General features: G+C 33.1%; 4 protein-coding genes and 1 pseudogene across 11 annotated transcripts; 4 read left to right on the plus strand and 1 right to left on the minus strand.

Annotated features, from left to right (window-relative positions):
- The first annotated feature begins 949 nt into the window (after window positions 1-949).
- Window positions 950-3,856, plus strand: AT5G42670 (Agenet domain-containing protein). Its single transcript, NM_001344456.1, has 8 exons — window positions 950-1,521; window positions 1,603-1,672; window positions 1,740-1,969; window positions 2,206-2,322; window positions 2,885-2,933; window positions 3,059-3,333; window positions 3,467-3,518; window positions 3,595-3,856. The coding sequence occupies exons 1-6, from the start codon at window positions 1,357-1,359 to the stop codon at window positions 3,328-3,330; spliced, it is 903 nt and encodes a 300-aa protein (NP_001318732.1). The 5' UTR covers window positions 950-1,356; the 3' UTR covers window positions 3,331-3,333; window positions 3,467-3,518; window positions 3,595-3,856.
- Window positions 3,857-6,731: 2,875 nt separating this feature from the next.
- AT5G42677 lies at window positions 6,732-7,000 on the plus strand (annotated as a pseudogene). The gene has a single exon.
- Window positions 7,001-7,192: 192 nt separating this feature from the next.
- On the plus strand, window positions 7,193-8,666 carry AT5G42680 (MIZU-KUSSEI-like protein (Protein of unknown function, DUF617)). 2 transcript variants are annotated; one of them, NM_001203523.1, is made up of 2 exons: window positions 7,193-7,325; window positions 7,714-8,511. In NM_001203523.1, the coding sequence occupies exon 2, from the start codon at window positions 7,735-7,737 to the stop codon at window positions 8,449-8,451; it is 717 nt and encodes a 238-aa protein (NP_001190452.1). In that variant the 5' UTR covers window positions 7,193-7,325; window positions 7,714-7,734; the 3' UTR covers window positions 8,452-8,511. The 2 variants fall into 2 exon arrangements, with proteins under 2 accessions (NP_001190452.1, NP_199082.1); NM_123632.5 differs by lacking the exon at window positions 7,193-7,325 and having other exon boundaries at window positions 7,424-8,666.
- An 804-nt stretch (window positions 8,667-9,470) lies between these two features.
- AT5G42690 (transcription factor, putative (Protein of unknown function, DUF547)) lies at window positions 9,471-12,987 on the minus strand. 5 transcript variants are annotated; one of them, NM_001085225.2, is made up of 12 exons: window positions 12,693-12,987; window positions 12,498-12,623; window positions 12,126-12,209; window positions 11,921-12,037; window positions 11,595-11,832; window positions 11,403-11,518; window positions 11,001-11,317; window positions 10,802-10,901; window positions 10,663-10,719; window positions 10,486-10,569; window positions 10,274-10,390; window positions 9,471-10,027 (listed from the first exon to the last, which is right to left on the minus strand). In NM_001085225.2, exons 2-12 carry the CDS (start codon window positions 12,585-12,587, stop codon window positions 9,725-9,727), a joined length of 1,623 nt encoding a protein of 540 aa, NP_001078694.1. In that variant the 5' UTR covers window positions 12,588-12,623; window positions 12,693-12,987; the 3' UTR covers window positions 9,471-9,724. The 5 variants fall into 5 exon arrangements, with proteins under 5 accessions (NP_001078694.1, NP_001331168.1, NP_199083.2 ...); NM_123633.3 differs by having other exon boundaries at window positions 9,523-10,027; window positions 11,001-11,314; window positions 12,693-12,933; NM_001344457.1 differs by having other exon boundaries at window positions 12,498-12,987.
- A 2,209-nt stretch (window positions 12,988-15,196) lies between these two features.
- Window positions 15,197-17,536, plus strand: AT5G42700 (AP2/B3-like transcriptional factor family protein). Of its 2 annotated transcripts, NM_001344459.1 has the most exons (6): window positions 15,197-15,400; window positions 15,479-15,580; window positions 15,698-15,729; window positions 15,819-15,984; window positions 16,936-17,142; window positions 17,219-17,536. In NM_001344459.1, the coding sequence occupies exons 1-6, from the start codon at window positions 15,266-15,268 to the stop codon at window positions 17,270-17,272; spliced, it is 696 nt and encodes a 231-aa protein (NP_001318733.1). In that variant the 5' UTR covers window positions 15,197-15,265; the 3' UTR covers window positions 17,273-17,536. The 2 variants fall into 2 exon arrangements, with proteins under 2 accessions (NP_001318733.1, NP_001332422.1); NM_001344460.1 differs by lacking the exon at window positions 15,197-15,400 and having other exon boundaries at window positions 15,433-15,580; window positions 17,219-17,473.
- Window positions 17,537-18,129: the final 593 nt, after the last annotated feature.

Raw genomic sequence — 18,129 nt, forward strand, 5'->3', positions numbered from 1 at the left:
AGAAAATATATAATAAAGAGACGTTACTTTAAATGAATAGATGCAACTATAAAGAAACAACCGCAAACTAAAAAAATTATAATTGTAGTTGAACAAATATAACTCAATGATAAAAAGATAAACCGTAAACTGAAAAGATATGACTGTATTTAAATTAATATAACTGTCAGAAAAAAATAATCGTATATAATTTAATGTAAAGATGCGATAAAAATATACAACTCTAAATACTTGAAAGAAATATTGTGATAAAAAAAGGCAGCTATTCAGAATTTGAGATGCAAAATGATACGAACTTAGTTGAACAAAATAACTGTTCAAAACATAACAATAAATATTATAAAAAGATACAACCACAAAAATATAACTGAAAATATTTTAATAAAAACTACCAAAAAAAAAGCGAAAGACATTTATTCAGATTATTTTTATTATTAAATTATAACAATAAGTTTACTTATTCTCAAACTCTTATCTATAATACTGATGCAACCTGGAAGGATGATCATCGTGCAGGTTTTGGATAGATCCTCAAAAACCAACATGGATCAAGATTTTATGGTGGAACCGGCTATGCGGAGTATGTCAATTCTCCTCTACAAGCGGAAGCCTTGGCGCTTCTCTTTGCCATAAAACAAGTTCGCCAACTCGGTTTCAACCATCTTACCTTTGCTACTAACTCTTCACAACTCGTCAAAACCATCAATTCGGAGACTCAATTCAAGGAGCTCCATGGAATTCACTTTGATATCTTTGATCTATCCTCTTCTTTTACCGTTTTTAGATGTGTTTTTATTCCTCGTTTGCAAAACAATTTAGTAGATTCCCATGCCAAGAAGGTCTTATCATCTTCTGTAATGGGCCTAGCCCAATCTTAGAGCAGAAACGAATTTTTTTTTTTTTTTTTTTTTTTTTTGTCTAAATGCAGAAATGAAATCTATGTTGCAAAAACAAAAGTTTCCTTATCCCCAAATCGAGCTGAAATCTTCAAGAGTGTGTCTTCATTTATCTACTGTTCATCATTCTCGTTTAGGACAAGCAACGAATGTTAAAACGGGTAGCCTGATTAATTAGTTTTGTTTCACTAAACGAAAACTACGTCGTTTCAGCTTAGGGTTTATCAATTACCAGAATCTACCAAATTCACAACACGAGAGACTCTCTCGATGTCGAGACCCTAAATCCAATCTTCATCTCGACCACACGACGAACCTTTGGAAGAGTTCTTCGAGTTCTCCACAAACTAATTTGAGCTGATTTGATATATTTCTTCGAGTTCTCGATATGCTGATTTGAGGTCATTCTCGACAAGTTTCTGGGTTTAGACTAGTGTAATCGATGAGATATTGACATTATATGAAGCTGAGATTACAATTCTGTTTTGCTTTGAACCGAATACATGCTGCAGTTCACAGTTTTGACAAAAAAATGAGTGAAATGAATCTACCATTTGAAGTTGGTCAAACTGTAGAATTGAAATCTTTTGAATTGGGTTTTCGTGGTGCTTGGTTTCGTTGCAAGGTACTCTAAATCTCCATTGCTGCTTAATCTTAATTTCTGCATTTGCAATCGAAATTGATGTTAAACCATCATTATTATCAGATTCTGAAGATATTTCAGAAAAGGAAAGCATTATTCTTTGATGTTGAGTATATTGATTATCCAGGAGAAGGTACTTTTAATTTTCACCATTGTTATATGCTTATTTGTAAATCTCTTAACGTTTTTGAGTGCCACAGGGATACATTCAACAAAAGTATTTCAACAACTCGAAGGCGGAAACGAGAAATGCTTGATGATTCGACCTGTATATCCGCCACAATGTCGTGAAAATGAAGTCGATGGCGGTCTAGAAGAAGCTCTTGTTGTTCATGGTTCTTGGAAGGTTGGTGATTTGGTTGATTGGTGGGAAGCCTATTGTTATTGGTCTGGGACTGTTCTGGAAGTGAAAGAAAATGAATCAGTACAGGTAACTGCTACTCTATCTTGTTGTTTTGTATTCTATGTTTCATTTTATACTCAGTTTTACATGATCTCTCGACGAGGCGTTTCATAGTGTCTTTGTTACTTCAATTGTTACATATGTGTTTATGCTCATTTTCTTGCATAAGTTACATTTAAGGTTTTATTTTGTGGCATTAGATGGATGCTTTTGAACTTTGAAGTAAAAACTGAGTGTGTGTTTCTTAATGGTATATATCGCAGATTGAATTGTTGGCTCCACCATATGGCGAAGGGAGTAGCTATGAGGCTCAGTCTAAGGATTTGCGACCATCATTGGAATGGTCACTTGAAGATGGTTGGACTGTACCTTTTTCTAAGGTTAGTATTTGAGAACAGATGGATGAATGAAACAAATTATTTAAGCTTGCAAATAAAACTGATACGTGACAAGGGTTTTTGGTGTGTTTTTCCTTTTTAAGCATTAGATTGTTTTTGAGAGTTTTCATTTTTACATTAGGTTTTGATATTTCCTTTTTACAACATGTATCGGGTGGCTTATATAAAGGTCTTCTTTGCTTGATGAGAAACCAACTTCCAACAATTAACCTAATTCTCTAAGAGAGACTTGTGTTAAGAGAAAGCTTTGTTTAAATCGTTCTTTCTTTCTTACGTTAACACCGATTACTAGATAAAAGTCGAAGTGTTACAAAAAACGTATTTAGTCAGGGCAGATTCTCTTTTATTAAGACCCTAAAGTTGTCTTGTTGTTTCTTTGTGCACGGCTAAAATCTTGTTGATTAAATGTCAGTTATAAGTTACACCTTACATAAGTGTAAGCGATCCAAATTGGTATGTTAGTGATGCAAAGTATACCTTATATATACTCGGAACTTTACTGTTTTGGTTGCTTATCTTGTTTTACCATCCATCTTTCTTGTAGGATGGGGAAAAGAGGCAATGTGCTAAGCTAATGAAACAGTTAAATGAAGGTTAGATTTTTTTATTGTACGTCAATGCTATTTCCCCCCAATGTTTGAGCTGTTAGCTCCTTTTGTTTGTCTTGATAGTTTGATTTATGTGGAAAATGAATGTTTGCGTTGTGTTCTTATGTTAGATCAAGTGAGTGAAGCTGAATCTATGGAAGAAGAAAAGCAGAGAGGAGCCGAACCTAAAGAAGAAGAAAAGCAGAGACCGACAGAAAAGTTGAAAAGCGATGAAGCTCTTCAGTTGAACATCATGGATTCAGAGTCTATCGAAGCTGCTGTCTTGGACTTGGAAGAGATGATTGTTCGTTTCGAGTGGCTGAAAGACATCTTAACTCCTGATTCTTCGGAAAAAAATTCCTGGATATACGAGGATTATCATCCATCCTCCTCAAGAATGTGACAGGTATCGTTTCTTCTTCGAACTTGATAAAAACAGTGCTTTTAGGATAGCTATTAAGAGAAGATAGTGTCATGAGAAACTGAAGTTCCAAGATTGTTTACCTTTAAGCGATCTAAAGTTGTTTTAACTTGTTCAGGTATTGAACATATCAAACTAAAATCTTCTCCTCTGGGTGCAATTTCGTACAGGTAAGATATATGTTTCCTTTTATCATTTCTGATGGATTCGTCGTCCACACTATTTCTAAGATACATTTTTTGGCAGTCCTCAGGTGGAATATATTGACTAGAAAATGTAAATGAGCAAAAGGCCTCAGGTGGAGAAGATTGAAAACTGAACATAACTCTGTTTTTGAAAATGTCTGTTCTTTTAGATATTTCTGTTTCTTTGTTCCTTTGTGCTTTGGTGGTTGATACTTTTACAGCACTTTCTCTGTATCTTAATGGCACATTTAACTTTGAGCCAACTTTTTACCTGTATTGAATAGACAAAACTATATACTATATAGCATGAACTTTGGAACTAACAAGAATGATCTAGATTTTCATCAAAGGCCAATGATAATGTAGAGAATTGGAGATCTCTCAGCCATGTTTGGAGATATCTTTGGGAACTAACAAGAATGATCTTTGCGTGACTCGGCCCAATAATCCAGATCAGTCAACAAGTTAAATGTCGCTATTCAACTTTTGTTATTATCTCTCTAAGTTATAATTGCCTTAGACCTAGTAACAAAAAAACAAGGTAAAAGTGAGAGGGAGAGCGTGAAATCTTGCAAGTGAGATACCTCAAATATTTTTTTGCCGTGACATGGTTTCCTCCACACCGATGGTTTTTAATGCGTAATACACTTGTATCAATCACTGTTAATCGTTCTTTTGATTCGTGATAAGATCGTAAGCTGAAAATTTGGTACTTGATTTTGTGTTTCTAATTGGTGGTTTTATGGTTTCAGCACAATAGAGTGTTTTTCACACATAGATTCTCTAAGTATTTCTAAGAATTTTTATCCTTAAATGTCTATTCCATGTTGATCTAATGTACTTGTTGTTTTGGGGTTTTTCTTTTGTTTTTGGTTTTATGATCTTAGATTAGTGTTTGAAATTAACAAGTTCTTGATACAACTAATATATGGAGACTTCAAAAAGAAAACATATGCAATGAAGTGATTTGGATTAGTACAAGTGTCTCATTTGCAACTAATAACAAATTGTGGTCGTCCTCATCGGTAGTGAGGCCCCAATAAAAAAGGTAAGTAAGTTTTGATAAGTTGGTGCCCATACTTGACGTTATTATCAAAAAAGAAAAATGGATAAAATTGAAAGAAAGATAGAAAGAATTCGTAAAGATGACTCTCCACACAATCATTAGTGATTACTTTATTGAAATTTTATAGAGACATTTGCACATGCCTTTTGCCAAACCACCGTTCCTTTTCTTTTTTCATTTTGCCTTCGTTTTTCAACATCTCATAAGAACTAACAAAATAATATTTTATTTATTTCAAAGGTGCTTTTCGTGAATCAAACCTTTCTCTTTCGAGGGCCTTTGGCTTATCTTTCATATAGGGTTGTAAAAACTTAGTGAAAGTAGTTTAATTAGATGAATAAGATTTTCTTTTAAGTAGAATAATGTTTTGGCATATATAAACAATAGTTTATGGTCATATAAAAACTGTAAATCATTCGCTAGTCAAAATGATGTCATGTTTTAAGAATATTAGAAAATTTGTGAATAGACTTACTCGACTGTTAGACTCATTTTAGGAGGAAACTTTTTTTTTTTTTCTCTTTTGTTAACTAATATGTTAGTGAAGTAAAGTTATACGCTTAAGATGTTCCTGTTTGATCGTGAGGAAAAGTGTTAGTGAAGTAAAATTTCATATCGGAAGTTGGAACTGTTAGGGTCAATCTATTCATTATATATTGGTTTTAAGTTGAAAGTCCATGTTAAATCTAAATTTGTTATAGTATCAAAATCACCCGATTGTTAGACTACTTCGTAAATGTTGTTTCTATATATGCTTACTCTTCATATGTTCATGCACGAGCATCTTACGATGTGAGATTTTACTTCACTAACACTTCCCTTCACACTAAGACATAAACATATAAAGAGTGAGCATATATGGAAAAAAGATCCACGGGTTAGCCTAAAAATCGAGTGTTTCTGATATCATGATCTTTTACCAGGATTATCCATGATCTGCTTTAACAAATGAGTGTCACCAAATTATTCTTAACATTTGCCATTTTGCTTAAACTAATTTAGATTTACCATTTTTTGCCATTTGAGAAATGTTTTATAAAATATAACTTAATAAAAATATTATAATCTGAAAAAAATGGAACCAAATAAAACCAAACATAATATGTTAAATTGTTTTTATAAGAAAATAGCAAATCTAAAATATTTTCGGCAAAATGGTAAAATCTAAAAATGCCACCAAAAAGAGTCGTTATCTAGTAATTGATTATGAAATTTAATATTATGACAAGAAGATTTTTTTTGGAAAAATACTTTTATGTCAAAACTTGTGCTTGTTCACGAAAGTGTCGATGAAATTTCTCAAATAAGTGAATAACAGTAGTATACACATGTTGGTTTGGTTCTCTTAATGATGACCCATCCCCCACCCATGAACGTTTAGGGTGTGTGGTCTCCTCTCCCTCTCTTCCACTATCATATATCATTAACAAAAGCGTTAATTTCTATAATTTAAAATAAGACATATTCCCTTATTAAAAAAATAAAAAAAATAGACATATGGTCAGTGGTCACATCCATCTTTCATTCGTTACCATCGTTTTCATTAGCTTGACCTGAGTAGACCTCTTTTGCTAAGTTATTACACTCTTTTGGTTAAAAGTTATAACCCTCTTTTCATTGAATGTGTATCATTATCTTTATCTTGAGAGTGATTTCACACATGAAAACGAAAAATACAAGTACATCGTATTTATATATGCTATCAACAACATGCATTATGGAGCTTTAAATCTCGATGGTAATGTACCGATAACACTATTACAAACCATAAAAAAACATATGTATGAACTAAATATAAATTAATGTTAAACTTGGAAATGGTGGTGTATATGAGAGCATGTCCATTGCACGGACTTTGCAAGTTTCTTAAGAGAATTCCAATGAAAAGAAGCAAAAAGTTAAATAAGAATTGTGTAATTAACGAAGGTGCGAACCTTGTTTAAGGTGTTTTTGAGTGTGTAAGGTGCGCTGACGTGGCATTATTTCATTGGATGACATATTAAACAAAACATGTTTTTTTTTTCTTTTCTCGTGTTTTTTTTTTCTTTCACTCGCGATGTTCTCCTCTCTCTTCTATTGTTTTCTCCGAAGCTCAACTTTGACGAATTATGTTCTTCATCGTCTCATGTTTTCTCAGCGACGATGAGAATCTGCTGATAGATTGGTCCACCCGTTCTCGATCTTGGGTGGTTGTCAAGCTCTGCTCAAAGGCATAGCTTCTGAATTGGCCTCTAATAAGAGTTTCAAGTTTGTCACTTTCTATACAAGAGGTGCCGGAAAGTCTGTCACTTTCTATACAATAAAAAACATAAAGATTTAACAAAAACTCTAAACCTTCATTTACTCAAAATTTAGTAATAAAAAATTCTAAGGAATCCTTAATTAGGGTGCTTCAATGGGAATGCTCTTAGTTGAAACTACTTATTATGCAACCTTTCTCATTAAAAATTAGTAATCAGTAAATTCTCATTTTTCATAAATTATGTTGCTAGTGAATGTCTTAAACAAAACTTGTCCAAGTTATCAAAAATGCATGAATATGAAATTACAATATTCTTGTAACATTTATATAATATTGTTGTTCTAAGAATACTATATCAGACGCCTTGCTTGTAACAATGCATGAATACAATTTTATATCGAAATTTAAAATATGTTATTAGTTAAAAGTCTAATTTATAAAATGATATAACATTTGCAACAAAAAAAAAAAAAAAAAAAAACGGGTCATTTTGATTGGTTTATTCGAAAATCAAGTTATGTTCTTAATGTCCTCATAACTTCAATGACATCAAATTTTTGATGTTAACGTACAAACATTCGATAACTAGATGGTAATGTATGGCTTGGTTATAAATACTTGTCTTAATCATAAACCAGAAAAAGAAACAATGAGGTATAGTGGTTTCTCCTTTTTATCTTCACACATGTCTCCGAAACCCAATTTGGTTCCTCTAATTATTTTTCTTCAAAGATTCCCAAACCAAATGACAAACCATCTTCCTAACTTAGTACTAGACCCCCACCTCCCCTCCATATATCTTTTATATATATGCTTTCTCTTTATATTCATCCACAAAACACACAATAAGAACAACAAGAAAAGGTGAGTAGAAGGAAAAACAAGTAAAAACTATGCCGATCCGATCTAACCCCTTCTTCAATATGGATAGCTCGGCCTTGCTCTCGCTCTTGCGGCACACGGGTACCTCCATGGACTCTAAAAGCTCGAAGAAATCTTCTGGAAGCATCGGTGGTGGGGTGCTTAAAATGTTCAAGCTCATACCAATGCTATCATCTGGTTGCAAGATGGTGAACTTGTTGAGTCGAGGGCATCGAAGACCCTTACTTAAAGACTACGCAACAACGGGAACAATATTCGGGTTTCGCAAAGGAAGAGTCTTTCTTGCTATACAAGAAGATCCTCATTGCCTGCCAATTTTCATCATCGAGCTCCCGATGCTGACTTCGGCGCTGCAAAAGGAGATGGCCTCGGAAACTGTTAGGATTGCTTTGGAAAGCGAGACAAAGACGTCGAGGAAGAAGGTGTTGGAGGAGTACGTGTGGGGGATTTACTGTAACGGACGGAAAATCGGGTATTCGATAAGGAGAAAGAACATGAGTGAGGAGGAGATGTATGTGATTGATGCATTGAGAGGTGTTTCCATGGGGGCTGGAGTTTTACCATGTAAGAACCAATATGATCAAGAGACAGAAGGAGAAATGACTTACATGAGAGCTCGATTCGATAGAGTGATTGGCTCTAAAGACTCTGAAGCATTGTATATGATCAACCCTGAAGGTAGTGGTCAGGGCACAGAGCTTAGTATTTACTTTCTCAGGTCTCATTAACTGTTGTTACACTTTTATTTTTTCAATAATAATTAATGGTGATAAAATATTTCGTTAGAAATATAATTTCTATGAAAAATAAGTTAAATCTTTTTTTCTAAAAGGTGAACTTTTCCATTGAGCATTATTAATGAAGGAAACATAAATTGTGGATTAGAGGTTCCCTATGGGCCATACCATTAGGCTATGACTATGGTCTTGAATGTTGATCATCCTTTTCATACGTAACCACTCTAATGAAAAGGCTAGAAAAAAGTTTGAAAGGAAAAACACTTGTCTAGATAATAATGAATGAATTATTTAGAAAATTAAATGACATGCGAATGATGATTTGTAGCTTATTAGTTTATAATAGTGTTCTAGGTATATGTTAATCTAGTTCAGGTTATCTAACATACAAATATACAATATATGCATGGTTCACTAATTTACATGTATTTTTTGTAGTCACTACTTATGTACATTTTTCATTCTAAATTAGAAAATCTAAGATTAACTAGGCAAAATGAAGTTTATTTAAAATGTAATATGGCAAAACGGGAATCGAATTACATGTTCAACAGTTTGGAATTTGGCTCATGCGGAAGAAAAACAGAACGGCCATAATAAGCAGGGCCGTTTTGACTAGGGCATGCGAGATGTGCGACGGTATGAGACCCAGTGATAAATGAAGCCCAACATTTTTCATCACTTAAGAAAGGGACTTTTGCCCCCAAAAAGAAAAAAAACTAAAACAAATACAAGAAAAATACAAATACAAATAAGAATTATTTAAAATATTTTAATGAAAAAATTATATTACGTATTTAAGTAGAGACATCTATTTGATTGAAATTTGAAATAGATGGTTACTTTGGCCACATAATTATGTTATCTTTTATCTTGTAGTATTACATAATTATTTAACGTGATATATATTGATTTATCAATGTATATAATTACCAAATGAATATATTTTCATGTTTATTTAGAACATAATATGTTACATTTTCACTCATATATTGGTTGGTGCTTTTTTTTTCCTACTTACAAACTCTAGGAATAATCATTTATCTAAATACTTTTTCATTTCTCGCCATATACCTAATCAGCTTTGAAATTGATGTGTGTTGGAAAACAAACACCAAACTAACTCGAACACAATATAGGTTCGATTTTTCCTTATTTATCTACATTTTTCTGTTGATGTAAAAGTGTAAACAAAACCTATTTGAACCTCAGAGAAAAAATTAAAAGAAAGAAAACAACCCCCCTTAGGAAAAAAAAAACATTTTCAGATGGAAAAAAGATATCTAAAAGTGAAGTCATAAGGGATAATATGGACAAGAGTAGAAGAAGGGGACTGAGACATCCCTTGTTCAACACAGTTGAGAGCATCTTTACCCAACTCAGTAGGCAACTGAAGGAAAATCCAATCAAGCAATGATTCAATGTCCTTTGCAAAGTCATGACTATACCAATCCATCAGCTTTGGTATCCCTATTTTCACCACCGATATCCCCACCGATGCTTCTAGGTACTCTCTTTTCGCCACCTCCAACTCCTCCTCTACTTTACTCGCAGTGTACACCCGTACCTTCATGAGGTTGCAACCCATCAATTAGTTTTGGAACCATGACTATTTAGGAGAGAATAAGACCTCATTTTCTAAGAGTAAGTTTGCGTTCATAAGTGAAAAATATTTCATATTTTCGTATTTTGATAAAACAAAATACTAAAAGTTGTGGGTTCATTTGGAAAAAGAACACACCAACTTTAAACACAAATGCAAAACAAACAAACAAGACCTAAGTATATTGATATGATATGAACATGTACTTACCGCGGGTGAGGACCAGCTACCACATGAGAGAGCAAATGTTACAAGTGGCTCTGACAATTCCAATCCAAATTTACTTCTCACTGCCATTTCATTTTTCTTTGAACCCTTTGGAGAAATCTGATAAATCAAGCGAAAAATGTAAAGTAAAGTCATTGATAGATGATCATGACAACTCTAGAGAAAGGAAAGGGACCAACGAACGAATAGCTTACATATTTTGAGTGATGCGGTAAGCGGAGGATGAAGTGTTCGATCGTGATTGCATTGAGAAAGTGGCCTCCTACATTTATAGTCGCCTGCAAGCACAAGGGGCCATCTCAATTAGAAACACTGATAATAATTTTCTATGTATCTTTTACATGCAGAGATTTTTAATATCATAGACTTACCTTTTGCATTAATGTCACCATATCAGGGCTCTCCGGTATTCCATGTTCAAGGAAACCCTAATGTTTTCATTGTAACACAAGTTAATAAACCAAAGACAGGAATATATCTATTACTACATAGATATTGCTTAGTGCTTACATTCATCATGCAGCTGTTATAAATGTTTATCCAGAAAGCTAACTTCTCTTGTTGATTAAGTTTCTGCATGTTGACTAAAGAAAGTCTTCCAAGCAATCGTCTGAAAAATTTCAAAAAAAAAAAAAAAGAATTGATGGATACACAAATCAAGAAAATAAACTTTCATTTTAGCAAGTAGGATTTTTCAAACCGCGCTTACTTCAGTTGGCGGATGAGAAACAAAGAGGAACTTGACGTTCTGTTTTGGTTAAGTGAGGCTTCTTCAACATCACTGAAATTCTTATATCGACCAATATCCCTTCTTCTAAAACTAGAGCAAATTCCATAAGGATCCCTGAATGCCGTATCTTTATCGTTTTCTTGAGATTTTGTAACCATGGATCTCTTTATTGAGCTCATTCTCATGAAAATGTTAGACAGACATTTAACCAAATCCTCGGAAATTTTATTTGGTTCATCACCGCCACCATGAGAGCTCCGCTCTGCATTTGTTTTGCGACATCTATGACTATCCTGCTATAATTATGTAAGTGAACTAATGATTAAATCTACAATTCAAGAAAACCAAATGAAAAGATAAAAAGTATTACTATGTATGTACCTTTAGTTTTTGAGCTTCTAAACTCTTATTCAGTTGTGTATGAGCAATAGTCGTTTTCTTCATCGGTGTTTTGATAGAAGTAGCACTCAACTTGTTTTCTTTACCCTTCCTACACACTAAAAAGGGAACACTAGCATCATATATTAGTCTAAATCACATCAAGAAACCTGACCTAGAACCCTATAAGCTCACCTGAAACAGAACAAGGTGCCCGTGAAAGAGGTGATTCTGATTCTCTAGCACTAGTGGAAGCTGACTTGGATTTGGTCTGCCAATGCTTAGGAAATGCAGGAGAGCATTTTAAATTCTCTATCGATGAAGATGTAAAAACTGCTTCTTGATACAATTCTTGTCTACAATGCACAATATGTTCTTCTAACCGAACCAATTCCTCTTCCAAAACAGCCACTTCCGCAAGTAACTCCAAAACCTACATGAATTACCAAAAAAAAATCCCAATTTTAGACAAGATTTAGAGGGAAAATAAATTCACTGAGCTATGTTTTTCAGTTACAAACCGATGGAGGTAGAAACGGAGGAAGACGGGGAAGTGCTCCAAGAGGCCTACTAAATGCTCTTTCCATTGCTCGGTGAATGTTTTCTTCAAGTCTCAGCTTCTTTCTCAACTTTTCAACCTTTAAACAAAATACCATCCAGTCTTATAAATTTCTTCAAGCTGTATATTGAGCAAACCTAAAGACATGAACTCGAAAAAGCCGTTACATCTTCTTGCAGAGTAATTATCTTCTCTCGATTTAACGCCTTTCGATTTACAACACCATTTTCACAACCTTTCAGTTTCTTCCCCTGCATCATTCAGCTCATAGTCAGATCAATATCACAGCCTAGTTAATGGATCTTAAACACTCTTTAATATAAAAAAATGAAAAAGTCCAAGGAGATTACATAAGTTTCTACAGAAAAACCTCAAGAACTACACTTTTTAAAAAATCGCTTTCAAGATCAGTGGAAAAAAATACAAAATCTAGATTTACAATTTTGTTATAAAATTAACAATTGAAGAACACCAAGAGGAAAATATCATCATTAATAAAAAAAACAGAGAGATCAAAACGATTGAGATTCCTCACTCACAATGTTAGTATTTGTAGATGATGGAGTTTTAACGCATCTTGTATAACTACTACTACCATTACTACTGCTACTGCTGCTACTCATCATCATAATTGTCTTCCGAATCAAAAGCTGTATAATACAAAACTACAGAGGAGAAAAAAACATTAAGAAACATATGAAGAAGTTGTAAAAGCGAAAATTCACAACTAAAACCTGGTTTGGATCAGTGATCTTGTGTCATCAACCATGGTGATCATTCTTGAAAGTTTGAAATTACAGAAAGGTACATGTGTAATGTTGAATCACTTTCTTTGTAATATTATATATGTAGAGAGAAATGAATAATTTAGTACGTATAGATGGAGACAGTTGCAGAAGAGGAAGATTTGGTGATGTTTCGTCTTCAGCTTCGGTGAGTTTTTTTTTTTTCCTTGATTTGTTTTGTGTATTCATTAGAGCAAAAAATAAAAATAAGTGAGGGATATCAAAAGGAGCGGTGAAACGGTCGGTCGTCTTCATTTTTATTTTTAAATTGTTTCTTTTTGTCTTATATCTTTAAATTGCTTTTTTTTTGTGTGGATCAAATGATATTTTTAAGTTTTAATATATATACTATTTCTATTTCTGTACACAAAAATAAAATATTTTAACCATTGTCGAATATATTAAAAGTATAGAAAATTTATTATGTCCTTTATCAATAGACTAATAAGATTTGTTTTTCTAATTAGTAAACTAAAATAATAAAATTAAAATTGAGATTTGGTTTAAAAATATTTTTGTGAAATCAAAAAAGTATTTTTTCGGTTAATAAAATAATAAGTGCTTGCAATACCAATAAAATAGTTATGGTTTGATTGGTAGGTAATCACAGTTTTTGTCAAGGTGATTATGAGAGTTTTTTGGCTGTTAAAGAGAACGGTTAAAGAAAAAAGAGACGATTATAATTGGTAATTAGATTCTAACCCACGTTATTATTGCTTTTTAGAATATATTTATTGTAAAAATGATAGTATTTAATTACATTTGTCATTTGATAATCACAGTTTTGTTAAAGCGAGTATGTGATGTTTGAAGGTTAAAGAGATATGATTATAATTAGTTATAGACTATAACTTATAGTCTTATAGATAATGATTAAAGAATAGACGATACGGATTAATGCGTCAATCTCTTGGTGCAGTGAATTTGAAACTGGTTTAGGGTGAACTGAAAAAGGAGAGAGCAAGGTGCTTGAGCCTTGAGGTGTTGAGATGAACACAAGTTACACTTGCCCAAAAAAAAGGGAAAACGAAAAAGAAAAAAGAACGCAAGTTACGACTTGACATAGTATAAGCACATGTGTGACGTGGAGAACAGAAGGGAAGCATAAAACTAACGAAGATCATATCTAATTATTGAACATTGAAGAGATAGATCTCTACAATATCCTAGAAATTCTTTAATAATCAGAAAATGATCAGAAATTTTATCATCCAATTAGGTTTACGAGGATAAATGTAGTCGGTACGTAATCCATTCATTTGATTTTTTTCATAGTAAAATATAGCACTATTTCGACTAGTTGAAAAAAAATAGTTAGATAATTACATTTTTGTGGAAAGTTGATCTCTAGTCTATATCTACGTAGTTATAAAATAAAAGAGGAGTGGTTCATATCAAATATGCTCTAAAAATTTCATGAGCGACACACATGTGTACTATTGTGTACGTCACACCAGAGTTGGCTAAATTTTTTCATTGATGGTTTTTGTTTGAAGATCAACACGTTGATAGCTTAATCTGTTTCTCATCGTTAAAACGTAACTAGTCCCGAATTCTAGTTTACACTATTTTTGGATTGTTCGCAAGCCCAGCTGGCAAATTATATTATTACATAGTTTCAGTTGATATGTCTCTTTTTCAAAATTATGTTCATATACCCTAACGATACTTAAATTATAGCTTTCGCTTAATGATGATGGATACATCATACCTGCTAAATTTCTCTACCTAATCGGCCAGTTTCCTTTTGGCCTAAAGAATTAAAAGCATCTTCCACTAAATGTTATACTTTTCTATTATAATTGTATATATAATAAGGAACGGAGATATTGGTAATCTAATTACTATATTAGTACATCACATGCACTACAAAAAAGAAGTATTGTGGGAAAGAGATAGATCCGTACAGAAATAATGAGGGAGGTGTGGGCATGTGTTTCACCATGATGAGTGAACGTGGTGCGGTGGAGTTAGAAACCTTTTTGTCTTCTCTGTCTCTTTTCGACTGTACTGTTGTGTCGTTCAAACAATTATATATATGTCAAATGAATATGTTTTAGAGACAATAGTAATATTTATGTTAGGAACATGGATCGGTGTGTGTGTTATGGATGACAAGATCTTGACCACGTACGTACTGATAACAACGACCAAATTATTTATTTTCATGAGGCAATTTGAAATTAAACAATCTTTAACAAATACAAATTTCAGATTACAATCGCAAGTGAGATATTGCATCTCTGGTTTTCAGTTTTCCCTTCGCCGGAAAACAAAGTTGTTCGTCACCAGACTCTTCCTCTAGATCGCGAGTGGGCTACTTATGGGCCTTTGATAGTTGGGCTTAAACTTTTCATATGTTGAATTTTTAGCCCACATAGGCCCAAATATATGTGGTATTATCATAATCCTGCTTTGACTCTTTGACCATTGTTTCTGGAACTCAGTGCCCACACAATTCAAATACTTGAGCTCCGAACGGTCGTCAGCTAGGGTTTTTCTTCACTCAGAGAGAACCAAAAATGGTGGTCGAAAAACAAACAAAGTACGAAGAATTTCGTTTGAAAAGAGTGGAAGAGAACAAGAAACGAATGGAAGCTCTGAATCTTCCAAAACTCTCTCAAATTCTCAATTCCACTTCCGTCAAGATTTCTCCGGTTTTGAATCTTTTCTCTCTTCTCTTTTACATAATCCATACAATGATCGATTGTATTAATTAAATTGTGTAAAAATAGATGAAGAAGAGATCTATTCCTCGAACACCAGAGAAGAAGATGGTGATTGTTCGTAGATCTAGCCGTATCTCTAATTCTTCTTCTGTTCCGGTTTACAGAGAAGCAAGTCCTCTTTCTTTAATCTCTTGACTCTCGAATTTACAAAAATGGGTTTTTTTCCTCATTTCTAGGGTTTTAGCTCGTTTTATGTAATTTGGGTTTTTGTTTTGTTTTCTACAGGTTGATGTTAAACGAGTGCACATACAGAGAAGGTGAAATTGCAAAAAGATCTTATCTTTTTCATCTTTTGTTAAATCTTTGAAATTAGACTAGTTTTTGTCTTGGTTTTGGTTCTGTTTAGGGGAGTGGGCAAGAAGAGAGATTTATTGAATCGAGTTTATGTTTCTGAAGAAATCAGAGATGAGGCCATTTCAAGAGCTAACAAATTTCAGGATGAATTGGGGAGTGGTTATCCAAGTTTTGTGAAATCTATGCTTCAATCACATGTTTCTGGTGGCTTCTGGCTGGTAAGCAACTTTCGTATACCCTAAATCGTTAGCTTACATTGCTTGATTTCTGTTCTGTTTGGTAAAGTCCATTGCTAGTCTTTACATTGCTTGGTTTAATCAATTTTCAGTCTTTCTAACTCAGTACCTATGAGAAGTCTAGCTAGTAGCTATTTATATAACTTACATTGCTTAATATTTATGTTCTGTTCGCTTAAACTCCATCACCGTTCTTAGTATTGCTTCGTGTTACTCTAAAACTATCGCTTTTGAATTCGAAATTGTTGAGATAAAAATGTCTAACCATGTAAACTACACATAAAAGTTTATGTGTTAAGTCTAGAGAAGAACTATTGTAACTAGCCTAGGGGTGTTGCAGGGAATTGTAGTTTTTCCAGCTCAACAACAAATCTTACATTAAGGTTCTAAGGTCTTGGTTTTGTGCGTTTCTCTGGTTAATCAAGTCTCTTGTATGGTTTTAGAATTGAATCTTCTTAAACTTATCTGATGTTTTTGTACATGTGAAATAGCATTAGCAGACAGTACTTCTAACAATGATAAGCTATTTATATAATTTACTTAATTTCTGGTCTGTTTGCTTAGACTCTATCACCATTCTTTGCATTGCGTATTACTTGGAAAAGTATAGCTTTTAATCCGATGAGTTTGTGATAATAATGTCAAGCCATGTAAACTACAAAATTTTTAATTCAGGACCTCTGAAATGTTATGTCTAGAGCAGAACTATTGTAACTAGCCTTGGGATGGTGCAGTGAATTGTAGCTTTTCCAGCTCAAGAACATCAGCTGAATCTTATAAGGCCCATTCTGGATTCGTTTAAAGTCTTGGTTTGAGTGTTTCTCTGGTTAATGAAGTCTCTTCTATGGTCTTATTAAACTCATCTGATGTTTTTGTTCATGTGAATGTTATCATTATCTAACCAAGCAAAGCCATTCTTTTGGTTGCAATCAGGGTCTTCCAGTGCAATTTTGCAAATCTCACCTCGGGTTACATGATGGTGTCATAACTTTGATAGATGAAGAAGGCGAGGAGTATGAGACTATCTACTTAGCGAGAAAGAATGGACTTAGTGGTGGATGGATGGGATTTGCGGTTGCTCACAATCTAGCATATGGGGATACTCTTGTTTTCGAGTTAGTTCGTCGTACCGCTTTCAAGGTTAGTAAACCTGTTAGTTACCTACCAAAACCGCAAAAAATGATGAAACTGATGATTGATGTTGTTATTCTGTCAGGTTTACATTACAAGAGTTGGAAGTTGTGGAGAAAGCTCCAAAGATATGAGCTGATCATGTCAGGAATTTGGATATGACCTGAGTTAGAAGTTTATTTGCCCTTTTGTCTTTTGTAAGTAAGATGGTAACTCTAGGCTAATTGTCCTCTTCAGTCTTCCACTGCTAAATCTGATATTTTGTTAACAATATTTTGGAAGGGTTGCAAAAATCCTTGAAATTTTAGGAATGGGAAATAACAGTAAATTTAGTTTGATGTTTGATGTTTTTATTTGTTGTTTTAACTCTTAAGAGCTAAGTTGTTCTAATGATTAAATCTCCTACTAAAATCGCATCACTTTCTCCTAAATAATTTAAACGGATATAACCTAAAGTATCGCTTGATCCACTTTAGACTTATCAACGAAATTATTAATGAAAAAATCTTAGTATCGAGCTTATCTATTTTAAAACCATTAACTAAATTATTAATGCAAGAAACACTTCAAGTAAAAATCCTCAAGTATTAGTACATTCTTGATGTGTTTGAGTTGTTGGTAGTTGCTACTGATTTCAGCCCAAAGTTATCTCGCTTTCGCCGTCATAGATTTCAGGTAACATGTGTTATAAAAGACCTTTAAAAAATTCTAAATATTCTTTATATCATGCGTTAGAAAACTTTAGAAATTTGCATTTGTTATATTTTAAATATAGACAAAAATGTAGTATTTTTGAAAAATGTTATCATAAAAAGTGTTATTTTTGATGTTCTTCCTAAATCATTTGCTCATTTTCTATAGTTTATGAATGTGGTGCAAAGAAATACAAGCTTTTAAATGTAAAAGTACAAACTTTTCTTCAGTCGTTTCTTGATTATATATTCTCTAAACAAAATTCTCATTATTAAGTTAAAACATGTTTTGCTAAAATAGAAA

This window comes from Arabidopsis thaliana, chromosome 5, assembly GCF_000001735.4.
Source record: "Arabidopsis thaliana chromosome 5, partial sequence".
Taxonomy (NCBI): Eukaryota; Viridiplantae; Streptophyta; class Magnoliopsida; order Brassicales; family Brassicaceae; genus Arabidopsis; species Arabidopsis thaliana.

Bases quoted from the DNA above. Each gene is read 5' to 3' on its own strand.
- AT5G42680 (NM_001203523.1), top strand. From the start codon at position 7,735: ATGCCGATCCGATCTAACCCCTTCTTCAATATGGATAGCTCGGCCTTG.
- AT5G42700 (NM_001344459.1), top strand. From the start codon at position 15,266: ATGGTGGTCGAAAAACAAACAAAGTACGAAGAATTTCGTTTGAAAAGA. The intron at 15,401-15,478 runs GTTTTGAATCTT...GTGTAAAAATAG, and splicing joins CTTCCGTCAAGATTTCTCCG to ATGAAGAAGAGATCTATTCC. The intron at 15,581-15,697 runs GCAAGTCCTCTT...TGTTTTCTACAG, and splicing joins CTGTTCCGGTTTACAGAGAA to GTTGATGTTAAACGAGTGCA.
- AT5G42690 (NM_001085225.2), bottom strand. From the start codon at position 12,587: ATGATGATGAGTAGCAGCAGTAGCAGTAGTAATGGTAGTAGTAGTTAT. The intron at 12,210-12,497 runs GTGAGTGAGGAA...TGAATGATGCAG, and splicing joins CATCTACAAATACTAACATT to GGGAAGAAACTGAAAGGTTG. The intron at 10,028-10,273 runs GTAAGTACATGT...AACCTCATGAAG, and splicing joins GTAGCTGGTCCTCACCCGCG to GTACGGGTGTACACTGCGAG.
- AT5G42670 (NM_001344456.1), top strand. From the start codon at position 1,357: ATGAAGCTGAGATTACAATTCTGTTTTGCTTTGAACCGAATACATGCT. The intron at 2,323-2,884 runs GTTAGTATTTGA...TCTTTCTTGTAG, and splicing joins GGACTGTACCTTTTTCTAAG to GATGGGGAAAAGAGGCAATG. The intron at 2,934-3,058 runs GTTAGATTTTTT...TTCTTATGTTAG, and splicing joins AATGAAACAGTTAAATGAAG to ATCAAGTGAGTGAAGCTGAA.